The sequence below is a fragment of the Conger conger genome, chromosome 12, assembly GCF_963514075.1.
Source record: "Conger conger chromosome 12, fConCon1.1, whole genome shotgun sequence".
Classification (NCBI taxonomy): domain Eukaryota; kingdom Metazoa; phylum Chordata; class Actinopteri; order Anguilliformes; family Congridae; genus Conger; species Conger conger.
In genome coordinates, this window is record NC_083771.1 from 23,167,094 (window position 1) to 23,184,291 (window position 17,198).

At 44.7% G+C, this 17,198-nt stretch overlaps 1 protein-coding gene across 1 annotated transcript in view; it reads left to right on the forward strand.

Annotated features, from left to right (window-relative positions):
- LOC133142317 (putative cytochrome P450 120) overlaps positions 1–17,198 on the forward strand; it is a 44,472-nt gene that overhangs the window by 8,674 nt on the left and 18,600 nt on the right. Inside the window, exons 7-9 of the mRNA XM_061263469.1 lie at positions 477–621; positions 2,003–2,113; positions 5,237–5,364. Coding sequence (XP_061119453.1) covers positions 477–621; positions 2,003–2,113; positions 5,237–5,364 — 384 coding nt within the window. The remainder of the gene's footprint in view (positions 1–476; positions 622–2,002; positions 2,114–5,236; positions 5,365–17,198) is intronic.

Genomic DNA, 17,198 nt, shown 5'->3' on the forward strand with positions numbered 1-17,198 from the left:
CCTTAAGTGCCAGGTAGGTGACTTCCTTTGCGAATAGAGACTAATAAGCTCTGCAGTGGAGCTGGTGTAGAAAAAGCAGCCCTGGGGCACTGCCACATTTCCTTTCTGTAATTTCATCCCGGTTTTTGGGGCCGATGAAACCATTTATCAGGATGATGTTCCCCCCTCTCTCTCTCTCCTGAGCTCAGAGACTGTGGGATGGGTGGAGAGGGGGTTGGGTGCTCGATCACACAGGGTGGTGTTTATTCGCTTCTACATCCTTCCCTCTCTTTATCTCCCTCATTTTTCATCTCATATCTCTCTCACTCACCCTCTCTCTCCCTCCCTCTCTGTCTCTCACTCCCTCTTGCTCTTTCTCCATTCCTTCATCCTTCTCCCTCATGCTCTCCTCCCACTCTATATCCCTCCCCTCTCTCTTTCTCTCTCTCTCCCCTCTATCTCTCTCCCTCCCTCTCTCTCTCCTCCCCTCCCTGCAGGTTTGTGGCTGACATGAAGGCCCTGCCCCTCCCAGATGAAAGCTGTGCTCCACAGCACCTCCTGCTGTTTATTTCTGCTCTGATCCCCAAAGCGCTGGCATCCCTGCTCACCTCCTTCACACTGGCACTGAGCGGGCCAAGCAGGGTAGGCACGGGACAGGCACCGGATTTTAACCCCGGTCCCCCATGACCCCCTGTCCCCCATGACCCCTCCATGGGCACCAAGAATCCACCAACTGGCACTCCCAACTAATCCAGGAACACCTGGCCCACCAACCAAACCCAGAAATTGCATTAACATGAGAGAAAGAAATTTCGTAACAAATCATAAAATCTTAAAACCAATGCCAATTCCACAGCACTAATTCCACATGTCTGTGGAACTTTTTTCATGTCTGCTTAAATAGTCCGTACATCACAGACTGCTGTGGGCACTGGATAAAAACTGTAAGAACTTTGGATAAAGAGAACACCTTACACATACAGCCCATAATATCACTACATATGTGCGCAATTAATGAATCAGTTTCACTTTGACCTGAAGCTTAAGGAGACAAGGGGAGTGAGCTTGACCTGTAGCACAAACCAGTGTGTTGACCCAGTGCCTTATGGGGAAAATAATGAGAGAACAAATGAGGATAGAGGAAAGGGGTTATCCATGTGTGTCACTGGCTGTTAAAAACCCCAGCATGGAGTGACTCCGTTACTGAAGGGTTTTCCCACCGAGTGTGACTAATGCAGGCTGGGACCTCAGTCCCCTTCACCGGCCTTGGCTGCCATTATCTCTCACTGAGCCGGCGGGTCCCTTTGGTGTGGATGCAGCAGTTATGTGATCTCCAGTGCTGAATTACAGCAGCAGACCATAAACGTCAGCAGCTCCCTGCCCTACACGCACACACCCACAACACAACAGTGTGGCGGGTTCAATATTCTCTTTTTTAGCATTGATCAGAATATCCTGATGGTTATGAGAACAGATGTGCTTTAATGGCCCGTGCAGACTGAGGGTGTTCACACTCCACTTCACACTGCAATACATTACTCAGTCGGATGGATGAGCATATGAGAGAAACATGGCTGCATGCAGTAGGTTTTCAAATACAGAAATTATAGAAAGTGCCCCAAAATAGAATGTGCTAGTATCAGCTCCACTCTTAGAGCAGCCAACTAATAAACCAATTATGTCTTGAAGGGTATTTTCTCAAAACGGGATTGAGGTTTTAGCTTGGTTGGCTTTCTTAAGTACACAAACATTTGTCCAATCTTACCATTTGAAAATATTTCCAAAATTTAGTATCAGGGTGGGCAACACCAGCCAAATATTGGTATATTTAATCTGTGGCTGGTAAGTTTGTCTACTTGCAAATTTGGCAGGTAAAAACAACCATCACTTGGGAGGTCCTGTTCTATTCTAAATATCCGGTTGTCTGGTAAAAGATTTAAAATTGGCTGGTGAATATTAGGATGCACCCACAATGCAACAATCATGTTCAGTTCCCACCAAGACACAGCACTCTGGTTCTCAGGAGGGCGTTCGGAATCGCGCGAGGATGGAGCCTGAGTACTTCAGCCACGTGCTGCTGGAGGTCCAGAGGCTATGGCCTCCTTTCATCGGTGGGCGGCGGATAGCCAATAAGGTGAGGGAATACCCAAGCAGGTGACTTTTACACACAATCGCACCACCGCAGTGAAATATATGTTAAGACTGTATTAATCTCATGTAAGGGTCACATATACCTCATCTATTAGAGTTGACTTAACACTATGTTTTTCACATGTGGTCTGTTCAGCTCAATTGACAGGGACCCGCACATTTGTACACGTTTGTTTCAAAATCGCAAAGGCAATGACAAATCGGCAATAGCATGAATGTTGATGTCCTTATGCTTCCCATATTAACCAGGGCCACGGTTGTTCCCAAATACATCACCAGGAGTGATTCCCTGATGGTATAGCTATCTCCACTCTTTATTTTTGGGAGGTTAAAATGTTCCCTCCGGCTGGTTACTCTCTCGCTGTGTTACACTAGTACTAGCCTCTGCTTGTGAGTGCTCATCTGAGTGGTCTCTGATTGACTGATCTGTTCAGTGGTTGGGTTCATCACAAGGCCAGAATCAATAGTTGTCTTGTTTTTGCTGATGTTGTTGTTGGTGTTACTATTGGTGATGTTACTGTTGGTGTTGTTGCTGTCAGGTGGTCCATTGGTGTTTTTGGGGGGATTTTGTAATTGTAAAGAAGGCACTATGCACAGGTGGCAGGGGAATTAAGTGGACAGGTTAATGAAACCAGCACACCAACTACCAAAACCAGTTTAATAATGCAAAACAACATTTAGGCAACAAGCTTCCTGAGTTAAAGCTAATGTCCCTCTGTCTCCAGTGCGGGGAGGTCAGATAAGGGAAATGCTATCTAAAACTTGTTATTCTCTAAAACTGAAAAAAGATTAAGAAAATTCTGATTCAACGTTTAAATTTAGATCCATTACATAGATATTTCTCCAGAATGACTTGGATCTCGTTTCAGAGAACAGAACTGTCAGCCAGACTAGACAGCCAGTGTTTCCAAGAAAATGGTCATTATGAGGATGGCTCATTTCCTGCCATTGAGATTCCAACAAAGATGCTTCTTTATACAGATGTCCTACAGTACACAGCAACAGATGTATGTCTTCACAACAGCCCATGCCTGTTTATGTAGCCTATGCCTGCTTATGTTACAGAATTGTCCAATGCTTTCTGCCAGGCAGCAGACTGAAATCCACTGGTGTGATGTTTTGTTGGGTCTAGAGGTGGACAGTCTAGGGGTCAGTTAGTACAGTAAGTCCTGCCATGTGTTTCTTCCATGCATAAACTCAGCTGGCTGATCTCACTAATTACTTATTAGTTATTTTACATTACATTAATGGCATTTGGCAGATGCTCTTATCCAGATAAGGGCCATGCTCAAGGGCCTAATGGCTGTGCGGATCTTATTGTGGCTACACTGGGGATAAAACCACCGACCTTGCGGGTCCCAGTCATGCAACTGAACCACTATGCCACAGGCCGCTTTTAGCAAATCCCGGTGCTTGGTGCAAAGTACTGGGGAAGGCATTTCCTTTCTGAACCTGCATTTTCCACCAATGGGGGGTCTCCTGCCCACACTGCTGGGATGCGGTGAATAATTATTCTGTGCGAAGCTTGGAAAAACCGAAGGCGACAAGCAAAGAGTCCCAGCAGTTTTACAGGATTCATTTTCCATTCCTAGAACAGGGTTGACTCACCGTGGTAACGGGGAAGGAAGGGGAGAGGTGGTGGAAGGAGCGGTTTGTCACAGCGGGATATGAATGATGAGGGGGGCCTGGGGGCACTTTGATGTTGATTGTCACCCGCCGCTCCTCCACAAGCACATGAATAATGCATCCGTTACTATCGTTGCGATTATTATTATTCCAGGGCATGATGGGTAATTGATTGGCGGATGTTGCTATTTCTGAATCAGGGAGACGGCGAGAGGCGTCGTCATGCATTAGTCGCTCTCGTTCCCCGGGGAACCTGGCAGCTGCTCCTACTGAATTATATATTAACGGGGGGAAAAAATTAAACCATAAAAAAAGAATCACTGAAGAGTTGTCAGTGATGAGGGGCTCCCCCTGGGAGATTCTGGGATCCTGGTTAATCCTCTCGGACTGGACAGGAAGGGAGTGGAGGTAGTGTTGGCATCACCAGGCACAGCTCAGCCCAAATCCCACAACCCTAACAAATATCACTCTGGATATCAGCCATACAAATATCAGCCCTATGGGTCAGGAAGTGGTCAGTTTTAAGAAGCATCCGTGGCCACCCCATTTGTCCACTTGGAGTGCTGGAGAGAATAAAATCAAGAAAAGGGTAACATTGCCATATCGCTGTGGGAAATCATCTTCCAGCACACGGGAAGCAGCATGGACTGTGTGACACATCACTGACACTGGCCCCATTAGGAGTTTGAGAGACAGGGAGCAGAGTCACTCTGCCCGGTCAGAGGGCTCCCAGTAAGGCAATTACTGTGACCTATCTTCCCGGGCATGCAAATCTACAATCAGAAGGTGTGGAAGTGCCAGAACATTGGCTCTGAATATAGCTTTGAGTTAATGACAGTGAGTGTGAATATCATTTCGCAAGTTAGCACGAGTGTAACAACAACCATCAGTATGTGTTCATCCTCATAGAAGAACTTATTCACGGTAAATACGGAAACCAATCCCCTTATCTCTCTGTGTGTGTTTTGTGGAATGCACTGTGGGTAGAATAAGGTAGACATAAGTATGCTTGACACCATCTGGCCTTTAAAATAAATCTCTACTGGCTTTGTCTCGGTTGGTTTTTGTTTTGTTTCCAATTCAAAATGTTAGGCACATTGAAAGTACTGAAGTGAGGCGGTCAAAATTAGTTTTGACTTTCAAATGTACAGAACTTTGTGTTCTCCACCTTTTGAATAGTATTTTTTTTTTATTGTGATATTAAAAACCAGCATCTACAGCAGCTGTATGCATATTAATTAGCACTCCTCCGTTTAGTACAAGATGCAACTTTTGGACATTGGATGTGCCTTTGGACATACTTTGCTGGCAGATAAATAAACATTAATGCTAAGAGCATTAATATTCTGCCTCCAGGTTTTCTGTTTTCATGACCTGTTGGTGACATGATGATCATACACAGTATTTGAAATGTAAAAGGAAATGTAACAATGTGCTTGACTGTGCTCTTTCACTGATTTGATCTCCTTTTGACCCAAAGGATACCACCCTGGGCAAGTTCCACATCTCCCAGGGCAGCACTGCCATCTATGTCTCCCACGCTGTGCACCGTGACCCGGAGGTCTTCCACCAGCCAGAGGAGTTCCTGCCGGAGAGGTGGAGTGGGAGGTGAGGACATTCATCTGGGATATGATCAGGAAATACTAACTTTCACACCCTACATGTCTCTGAGGGACAAGAGTATTATGATTCACTGCTGAACATTCTCTCCTGCTACCTGCTGTCAAAGTGAAAATCTATTGATGTGTGGCTGCTTGACATACGCAAGTCCCTCTCTGGTTGAGACATTTCGGGATTAAAATCAGTATTTCCTGATTTATCATGGAAAGCCACTATAAAAACTATTGTTGTGTTCATCACAACAAAAACAGTACAGGCATCCAGTGACCATTACAACAAACACAGAAATATTACTTACTCAGGAATAGGGATGTGTATCGTTAGGATTTTATTGATATCGATACCAATACCGATACTCCTTATAGGTGCCGGTATTTATCGATACTCTTATCGATACCACGGCGGGTAATTTAGTGTATAAAATAAAGATGTTATAAGATGGTAAAAGATTCAATCGTTTTTTTTATTACCACAAGGGGGGTAACACCAGCAACATCATTAAACAACTTACAGCACCTGCCTTTTAAGCCCTTAGCAAGTCAACATGTGCAGTGCGAGGTATGTCAAAAAAACGAGCAGGCAGCTCCTTACAGCCTTAAAGGTAACTGTCAATGTGATAATGCTTCAACAGAACAGAAGCTTAACTTAAAGTTACAAATGCTTCTCAGAATAGATTAAATAAATAAAAAACCTAGGGAGATGACCAAAGCCCTTGCCTGCATGTTTATATAACACACATACTGTTCGGGTCAATTTGACCCGGCAGTGATAATGGAGGATACAAAGGCTAAAATTATCAAATTTAGACCAAAACTGATTTGTTTTCTTTTCCAATATCAGAGACAACCCAACCACACACACAAACGCATGCGCACACACACACCAACACACACACACCTGCACACACACACACACAGAAGCGCGCACACATATACAGACAGACAGAGAGACAGACAGAGAGACAGACAAACACACACACACACACACACACAATTTGTTCCTGGACCCCAACTACACCCCTTCCCTCACTTTCTGCAGGGAAAATGTGAAATGTATCAAATATCATTCTACCTAAGATGAGTTTCGGAAAACTCCGCCCACACTCAGGGAGGATGGGCAACATATAAAAGGGCCCCTGCATGTAGTCCTACCAACATTATGCCTCTGTACTCTCTCAGAGGTTGAAAAGATGAGCAATATGAGCAGAAGAATGACAGCACATGAGGCTCTGGAACACATCTTTGGTCAGGATGGTGAAGTAGAGGAGGAAGTTTCTGAAAGTGAAGATTATCTTGAGATCAATTCTGATCATGATGATGAATTTTCAGATGATGAGGGTAATGTCTCACACCCATCAACTCCAAGAAAGTCATTCATATCAAAAAATGGTCAAATAGAAGACCCCCGAACAGGCGTCAGGGAACAACATCAGCTGCAAACATAATAAAGGCAGCGCCAGGGCCCACTAGGATGCCAGTGACTTGTCACGGATATAAAATCTGCTTTTGAGTTGGTAATTCCTGATTCAATCCGGAAAGTTGTTCCAGAAATGACTAATTTAGAAGGGAGGCGTGTTTTTGGGCAGGAGTGGAGAGAACTGGACAATAAGCACTTACATGCTTATTTGGGGCTTCTCATCCTGGCTGGGGTTTATAAGTTGAATCGAACAGCCAGCCTGTGGGCTGCAGAGACAGGCAGGGCCATATTCCGAGCCACCATGTCAGTGGAGACCTTTCATATTTTCTCAAGGGTCATCAGGTTTGATAATCGGGAGAAAAGAGCTGGCAGACTGGGAGAGAGATAAGCTGGCAGCTATTAGGACAGTGTGGGACAATGGGTAGAGCGGCTGCCACTACTCCACAACCCAGGTCCTAATGTCACCGTGGATGAAAGCCCTGTGGCATTCAGAGGTCGCTGCCCCTTTAGGCAATACATGCCTTCAATGCCAGCAAAATATGGCATAAAGATCTGGGCAGCTTGTTCAAGCTATGCATTGAATATGCAGGTGTACACTGGTAAGCCTATTGGAGGAGCACCATGCTTCAAGTGCAAAAAATGAATTTTCCCAAAACATGTGGTGACCTACTGCCACTCATGTGCTTCATAGACACACACACACACACACACACAAACAAACAAATTGATCTCTCCTTCTTGTTGTAAACATTGTAAACATTGTCAAAAATTAAATGTAGTTTCAACATGTATATTTGAATTTAAAGGGACAGTTTGACACCTAACAGAAGAGATGTATTGTTTGAATTAATCTACATGCCCCCATAACAGAAACTATTTCAAAAATGATGGAAAAAAAACAAAGTAAAATAAGAATGTGTTGAAGCAAATGTGGTGAATGACAAATTTTTGCCAGTGTACAGAAAAAAACAGTTTGAAAATAATTTTTTTAATGGAAAATGAATTGATTCTCATCAGTAAACCAGGATCTGTAAGAGGTGAAAAACTTGATTACACTAAATATTAATGAAATTGATATTAATTGAGCTAAAGATAATGTTTATGGAGAAAAATATATTTTTAAACTACTTTCAGATGTTGAAACATGCACCGGGTCAATTTGACCCAGGAACATTATTGCTGTTCCCTAAATTTGAACATAACAGGAGGGTTAATCTAGTATTTCACTTCCCCTTTAATGATTCATACACTCACCATGACTTGATGAAGAAGCACTGTCGGAGTCTGCCTGCACGGAGGAGGGCACGGTGTTGTTAGCATCTGCCGGGTTGCTAACTTTAGATGCGTCTTTTAGGCAGTCAAACACGCCGCACTCCTTCAGCTTATGCTATGGGTAGACTGCAAGTGTTTCATGATGTTGCTGGTGTTACCCCCCTTTGACGCAACTACTTTCTTGCATATATTGCATTGAGCCGAGGATTCATTGAGTTTGATGAAGTGAGCCCATACCTTGGAGCGCTTAGCTCTTACAGCCGACATATTGACTACTAGAGAAAACAACGGGGCGCTGCGTGCATAACCTGTCGACAGCGGCAGTGTCATAATTACGCGACGGTTAGGTAGAGTCTTAAAAAATACCGAAAACAGTATAGTTTGTCCAGAATCTTTAGCGGTACTCTGGTACCGACCAATTAGGAACCGGTACCAAAAAATACCGGCTCTCGGTACACATCCCTACTGTTTTAGTGTACAGTGGCTTGGTATGGTTGGTGGGAGGGGCAGAGCTGCCAGTCAAACCAGTGTGATTCATTTAACGTGTGAGGTGGGGAGACAGGTGGGTGTGGCTGGCAAGCAGGGAGAACAATCAGCACTCACACGGTATTAAACCCTGAACCGAGTCAAACCATCAGTACTGTCTCTCTGTATCAAACCCTAAACCCAGTCAAACCATCAGTACCGTCTCTCTGTATCAAACCCTAAACCCAGTCAAACCATCAGTACTGTCTCTCTGTATCAAACCCTAAACCCAGTCGAACTATCAGTACTGTCTCTCTGTATCAAACCCTAAACCCAGTCAAACCATCAGTACTGTCTCTCTGTATTAAACCCTAAACCTGGGGCGGCCTGTAGTGTAGTGGTTAAGGTTCATACCTGGGACCGGCGGTTCGATTCCTGGTGTAGCCACAATAAGATCCGCACAGCCGTTGGGCCCTTGAGCAAGGTCCTTAACCCTGAATTGCTCCAGGGGAGGGTTGTCTCCTGTTTAGTCTAATCAACTGTACGTCACTCTGGATAAGAGCGTCTGCCAAATGCCAATAATGTAATGTAATGTCAAACCATCAGTACTGTCGCTTTGTATCAAAGCCTTAACTGCGTAGATCAGCTTGGTATTATTAGATTTAGTGATGGTGGTGTAGGGAATTTTACATAAGTGTGCCTCTCTGCAAACCCCCAAAAGGAAACAGACTGTGTTAACCATGTTGACACAGGGTCAGCATGGTTTGATGAATAGACAGTGCTCATCAATACAGGACTGTTGCTCCCATCATTGTGCTGCCTCTGCGCAATTCTGCTACCTCAGTGGAATGCTCCCAGAACTGATGAGTTGAAATCGCACTGTATAAACCATGGGTTTTCCACATACAGTGTTAATGTTGTGGGAAATAGTTCGGTATCATTGGTGGTGTAGTACGCTGGTTGCTGAATAAAGATCTTGAAACATCATTTGGAAATAAACCACAGGTAATGCAAGTTACCTGTGAGTCAGCATCCGGCTCTGTTACAAAGGTTAACCAGGTTTGTTGGGCATACAGAGATACTTGTTGTTTTCCTGTAAAACCCTGAGTATGTAGAGAGGAACTTGGAATGGTTCGGGGAGACTCACTAACATGATCACCTTGTCATTCTATTTCTGCAATGCACATTGTTTAATAAATTGTATTACTTTGAACCTGCATCCTCTTGACTCGCACCACTGCACACTTAGCATTTGAGAGTCCTAACAGACATAGACAACCTAGGATACCTGCACCCCGTAGTCACTCGCCGATACACCAGTGCCGTCGCAAGATATATCATTGTATCATTGTATCATTGTAGGCTATACAGGCCACAGGCACGTCCGCGTCTACATAGATAGATAGCGATCGCACAGAGCCACACTATTGGTGGACATTTGCAGTTCCTTTTGTTGAACTGATAGAACAGAGGAGCAGTTGAACTGATCTTTCGAAAAGTCAGTCGAAAACAAAAACGACAACAGCATTAAATGAACCCTGTTCCAGTAGCATTGGTCAGGCTACACGCGTTTCCTTCACCTCTCAGATACTTCCGCCTTTTGGTGTATTTTGGGGGTTCTAACAGTGGTAGCAGCAGTAGTAGCATCAACAGCAGTAATAATATTCATAGCAATAGATGTAACATTAATATTATTGCCACTATCAGCAGTGTTCTTAAATTAACTTTTTCTTGTATATATTTTTTATCTTTTGCTTAGTGTTTTTTTCCACTTGCAGTCTCGATATGATTTTTAACTGAAGCTCAGTTATTTTGTTAGAATATAATCTCCAAAATACTTCATAACAAAACAGCAGGCATGTATTTCTAACTTTATAATCTCTGTTGGCTCTACAAAATGAGACCGTGACATTTGAAAAAAGAAATCACAAGCGAATGGAAAACCCTTTCAGAAAAGTAATTTCCTCGCTTCCTGAAAAAACGCACAAATCATTCGGGCTGCCAATAGCAGACTATGTTTATTGTTAGACTGGAGGAGGTCAGTCATTTCACAACCTGGTAGTTATGCTGTGCTCATCCTGCCAGAACAGATTCTGACCAATCTCAGTGAGGGACACCACCTCCTTTAAAAGAAATACTCCCATTGGATGTTTTTATCTTTTTCCCGGAATGGATGTGGACTGGGGCTACTTTGACCTTGTCCTACACCCCCCCCCCCCCCCTGCCCCCGGCTGCTGGCAGCTGCTGCTGTTCTCACTGTGTGGGTCCTGTGGGCGCCGTTAGCCTAGCGCCCGCCTGTCACCCTGCTGTTCTCACTGTGTGGGTCCTGTGGGCGCCGTTAGCCTAGCGCCCGCCTGTCACCCTGCTGTTCTCACTGTGTGGGTCCTGTGGGCGCCGTTAGCCTAGTGCCCGCCTGTCACCCTGCTGTTCTCACTGTGTGGGTCCTGTGGGCGCCGTTAGCCTAGCACCCGCCTGTCACCCTGCTGTTCTCACTGTGTGGGTCCTGTGGGCGCCGTTAGCCTAGCGCCCGCCTGTCACCCTGCTGTTCTCACTGTGTGGGTCCTGTGGGCGCCGTTAGCCTAGCGCCCGCTGTAACCTTGCTGTCCCCCGCCATCCCCAGCTGCCTCAGTTTCACGGTCGTGGCTGAGGGTGTGCGTTATAAATACACCCAGCACATGGGGCAGACGCTCTGCCATCCACACACCCCCCCCCCCCCCCCCCGTCTGCAGCAATACCCCCCATCCACACACACACCCCCCTCGTCTGCAGCAATACCCCCCATCCACACACACCCCCCGTCTGCAGCAATACCCCCCATCAACACACACCCCCCCCGTCTGCAGCAATACCCCCCATCCACACACACCCCCCGTCTGCAGCAATACCCCCCATCCACACCCCTACTGCTCGTCTGTATCCCTCCCAAACCCTACGAGCCTCTTACACCCCCTCCTGCAGCCCCCCCACCCTCCTCCATACCCTTTCTGCCCTTCTCTCTCCCTTCCTCTCCTCTTTGTGACCCTCATCCTTTTGTCCTCATGGATTGAACTGCCTAATTTGAATTCCTTCCTTTTTCATTTCTACTATAGCTATAATACACAAAATAAGACCCAGGTGTCTCTATATACAAGCCCAATTCCAAAAAAGGTGGGATGCTTTGTAAAATATAAATAAAAACAGAATGCAATGATTTGCAAATCTCTTGAACCCATATTTAATTCAGAATAGATCATAGAAAACATATCAAATATTTAAATTCAGAAACTGTACCATTTTAAGGGAAAAGGTAATTTTGAATTTGATGGCAGCAACACGTCTCAAAAAAGTTGGGACGGGGGCAATAAAAGGCTGGAAAAGTAAGTAGTACTAAAAAGAAAGGAACATTTTGCAATTAGGTTAATTGGCAACAGGCCAGTAACATGATTGGGTATAAAAAGAGCATCTTAGAGAGGCAGAGTCTCTCAGAAGTAAAGATGGGCAGAGGATCACCAATCTGTGAAAGACTGCGTCTACTAATTGTGGCAAAATTTCAGAATAATATTCCTCAACGTAAAATTGCGAAGACTTTGAAAATCTCATCATCTACAGTACATAATATAATCAAAAGATTAAGAGAATCTAGAATCTCTGTGCGCAAGGGACAAGGCCGAAAACCAATACTGGATCTTCGGGCCCTCAGACGGCACTGCATTAAAATCAGGCATGATTCTGTAACAGAAATCACTGCATGGGCTCAGGATCACTTCCGGAAATCATTGTCTGTGAACACAGTTTGCCGTGCCATCCACAAATGTAAGTTAAAGCTCTATCATACAAAGAAGAAGCCATATGTGAACACGATCCAGAAACGCCGTCGCCTTCTCTGGGCCAAAGCTCATTTAAAATGGACTGAGGCAAAGTGGAAAACTGTTCTGTGGTCAGACGAACCAAAATTAGAAATCGTTTTTGGAAACCATGGACTGTTGAGCAGCTAGAATCCTATATCAGACAAGAATGGGACAACATTCCTCTCCCAAAACTCCAGCAACTGGTCTCCTCAGTTCCCAGACGTTTACGGACTGTTGTTAAAAGAAGAGGGGATGCTACACAGTGGTAAACATGGCCCTGTCCCAACTTTTTCGAGACGTGTTGCGGCCATCAAATTCAAAATGACCTTATTTTTTCCTTAAAATGGTACAATTTCTCAGTTTAAATATTTGATAAGTTTTCTATGTTCTTTTCTGAATAAAATATGGGTTTATGAGATTTGCAAATCATTGCATTCTGTTTTTATTTACATTTTACAAAGCATCCCAACTGTTTTGGAGTTGGGCTTGTACACTGAGTGAGCACTTTATTAGACATTTATTGACTTATTACTTGACTGCCCACAGAAGTGCTGCTCACTGTATGTTTTTTGTTTTTTGTACCATTCTCTTCCCCATTCTTACATTTGGTCTGAAAAACAACTGAACCTCTTGACCACGTCTGCATGCTTTAATGCATTTAGTTGCCGCCACATGATTGGCTGATTAAATATTTGCATTAACAAACTGGTGTACAGGTCTGTCTAATAGTGGTCACTGAGTGTATACCATCAGGTCCAGGTGTGCATGCATTAAATGTTTAATAGTGCTCGGGCCATAGCGCACGCGTAGTGTGGGCGTTTAGAGATCATATTGCACTGCGTGTGTGCAGTGCCGTTCTTTAGAGATCAGATAACCTGAGAGTGCATTTCCATCCGGCTGCAGTGGAAAAACAGTCCATTATAGATTAAATCTCAGGAGATGGCTCCTGTGCAGGTCTTTCCCTGGCTAATGAAGGCTAATGATGGCGGATGCAGATGCCCGAGGAGCCAATTCACAGTAATGGTGGTAAACAACTTCCTCTTTCCTTCCTGTGTAGAGTTAAATCACCTCATCATTTAAGGCCTTGGGCCTAATATCAACCCTGTGTTTGAGTTCCTGTCTTGAGCCTAATATCAACCCTGTGTTTGAGTTCCTGTCTTGAGCCTAATATCAACCCTGTGTTTGAGTTCCTGTCTAGAGCCTAATACCAGCCCTAGTGTTTGAGATCCTGTCTAGAGCCTAATATTCCCCTGTCCCGTAGGACAGTGAAATGCAGAAGAGGATAAATATTTTAGGGCACATCCTGGGTATTGCCCCCGCCCCCCACCCTAGACGGTGGTCACATGATCATAATGTTGTGGAGAGGGCGAGGTCAGGAGTCTGGCTGGGCCTTGGGGGGGGGGGGGGGGGGGTGTGTGGCCTTTGCATTGGGCGGGGCTCTGTGGGCCTGCCACCATGGCTCCGTAGCATGTGACCCCGTTTGTCATGCTTTAGATCTGATCCTGTGTGACAAGGCCCGGCGAGGGTTTGTGTCCAGCTGGCTGGCAGGGGCAGCCATCTTACTGCTCACTGCTGACGCAGGCCAAATCCGCCTGGGGGAGAGTCTGCCTGCTATGGGTCTGACAGGGGTCTGACAGGGGTCTGACAGGGGGCCTGTGTGTGGTGCACATTGCACAGAGACAGCGTACTGGAGGTCAGAGCAACATTAGGCACACCTCACACACAACAATAGTGTGCTTAAAGCTAAGTTATCCGAGTGGTGTGTCTTTTTAATTAATTGTTAGGAAGAAGCTTTGCGTTTACCTGCTAATTCAGATAGTTGGCAAACTTGCACGTACTCACACACGCACACACACACATACTCACACACACGTACTCACACGCACACGCACACACACATTCACACACACACGTACTCTCACACATGCACTCACACACGCACACACACACTCACACACACACACATACTCCTACGCCCACACTGTGAAGTCTTACTCTCAGCCCTCAGTTGGGACCCATCTCTTTCCTGGGCTCTGGTATGCCAATCGATCTACCAAATACAGTATATCCCTGTAGTTTCACACGCAATCTGATATCATGTACTGCTTAATATTATGCTCATGCTCATGTTAGCTTTTAATCAGATGCAGGTGCCAAACAAAATCCATTTTATTTGTGTTTGTGATCGTGTTGCGAGTATTCTCACGTCATTCTGCCTGTCAAACACACTGAATAAGACCAGCTAATAGCCCGGGAGGAAACGCAGTGATACCATAGTACTGAGGATCCTTGTATTGCGTATGGGAGTGAAGAACGGGTATGAGACGCTTGTTATTACAGAAATGTGCCAGCAAATGGCTGTCCCATGCCGCATTGGCCTAACCCTAACCCAAGGCCTCCTGCCATATGACAGGCCAAGGGCATGTCTGCACAGAGGGGTCGAATTCGGTAAACATCAACAGCTAGAGAAGCCGGGGAAGAACACTGCAAAACCCGAAAACTTTTTTTTGTATTTTAATCTTATATTTAGACTCTTAAAATCTTACTTGTATTACGTTTTTGTTGGGCAAAAATATTGCCAATGGGGTAAGACAATTTTTTTTGTTTTATAAAGGGATTGGTAAAAAAGTACACTAAAATGTGTTTTGTTTCAAAAGCAGTTGCTCCCAAATAATGTTCCCTATGAGCTACATGTAAAATGGTGGAGACAAAGGTCATTTTGCAGGTGGCGTAGTGGTATAAAACTTATTGGCCAGGGCTCCTTGAAAAGAGATGAATTACATCTCAATCGCATCTGGATAAAAAAGGGGAAATACAAAACGCATGCATGCAAATAAATATTTAAAGATACAATAGGTCATTTCGGACTTCTAACGGTCAAGAGAGGAATTGCAGCAACAAACACCCTCAAACCACAACATGCACTGTTTGATTTACTACATATGTAGTTATAAAATGATACCAGTTCATTATCGGTAGAATCAAGCAAATGACCTATTTGTTAGCTTGCCGAATTTGCAAATATCCACCTGAGGCACAACGCGTGTGCAACAATGCTCGCAACGCTCTCTACTATGTTCATGTTGCCTGAACTATATTTGTAAATTTTTTGAGCTAACTATGGATAATTTGCTTGTTGCTACCAATAGCATACTGGTATTGTTTTATAACTATGTAGTCTCCGCTTGGTTAATAAGCAATAGTATACAGAGTTTCAGTGATCGCTTGTTTGGAGTGCAATTTGGGCAGCTACACGCGAACAATCTGATTAAGCCCCCACGTCATTGGCTGTGGCAATTAGAACCATTTTTCAACCAATGAGCTTGAATTATTGTGCAGCTGTACAATGTTTTGGTACAGTCAACTGTATATTTTGAAACCAGAAGTTAAGGACTATAAACACAGGCAGAGGGTGAGTCAACATGCCAGTGAGCCTTTGTTCTGCATACCACTGTTGTAAGTTGTTTGCGTTGCTGTCATCTTCCTGTCAACTTTGACCAGTCTGGCCCTTCTCCTCTGACATCTCATAAAGGCATTTCTGCCCGCAGAACTGCTGCTCACTGGATGCTTTTCGCACCATTCTCTGCAAACTCTAGAGACTGTTGCACATGAAAATCCCAGGAGATCAGCAACTTCTGAGATACTCCAACCACCCTGTCTGTCACTTTGATCACATTTCTTCCCCATTCTGACATTTGGTCTGAAAAACAGCTGAACCTCTTGACCACGTCTGAATGTTTTTTTTAATTTTATAATTTTTTATTTAGTTGCTGCCACATAATTGGCTGATCAGATATTTGCATTAGCAAGCTGGTACAGGCATCAGAATGTTCCCATATTTCCTATGTGGAACACAGAGGATGACGTGAATGTTTTTTCCCAGTCGGAGGGTGGTAATATCGGTATGATGCAGTATCAGGCATGCAGTTGCCCAGGGGCGGAGGGGTTGGTGCGGGGGTGTCCTTATTAAATCTCCGGATGCACTGAATGGACTTTGAGAAGCTCCAGGGGCCCTTGGGAGCACTTTGGGAGCCTTCCCCTCCCTTAAAAGGTTTAATGACGGGAAGCTCTCAGTGATGTGTGGCCATAGAGATGGGATCTCTCCAATCTGTGCTTAAGAGGATTGGGGCAGAAAGCAGTTATGATGTCATCCTGGAAGGAGGAGGAGGGTAGGGCTCACACTGTCTCTATGAAGAATACAGAGTTATACCTTTGTCTATTTTAAGAATTGCCCATTTAACTCCCTGAAACAAATAACTCAGGTACTTAAAGGTATACTATGCAGGATGTTTTTAGCCTTGCTGTGGTCCTGTGTTGGCAATCAAAGATGTCTCCTCCTCGACCCTGCCTACTTAACCCTGCCTACTCAACTCGGTTTTCGTATTTCATATCCCTTTTTACCTTTTTTTCCTTAGCATTTCCCTTTTTTATTCGATAGCTGTCACCAGCAAGGTAAAGCTCAACTTTCCAAACATGACTCTAGTTTCAGAATGAGCCCCATTGGCATGTCCTTTTAGCTTCTTAGCCAATGCCATTGCAGTATCTAGCTACTAATGCCACCCTGCTGAAACCTGGTCACATGTAAAGCGGTTTACCAGTCTGCTGAGAGAAAAGCCTGGTGCAAGCCGGCCCTCAAGCACCCTGGGAGCAGTATGCTTCTACATGTACTGGCATACAGCACTCAATACAAATATACTTGGAGGGATTCAGGATTCACTGCGTGATTGGCTGATAGCCTTGAGTGGCATATTTAAATGGACAATAACCAGGAAAAAATCTGGCACCTGGCGGGGGCGGGGGGGGCACCGTTTGGCGGGAAGTGTGTGCAGGTTAATGAAACCT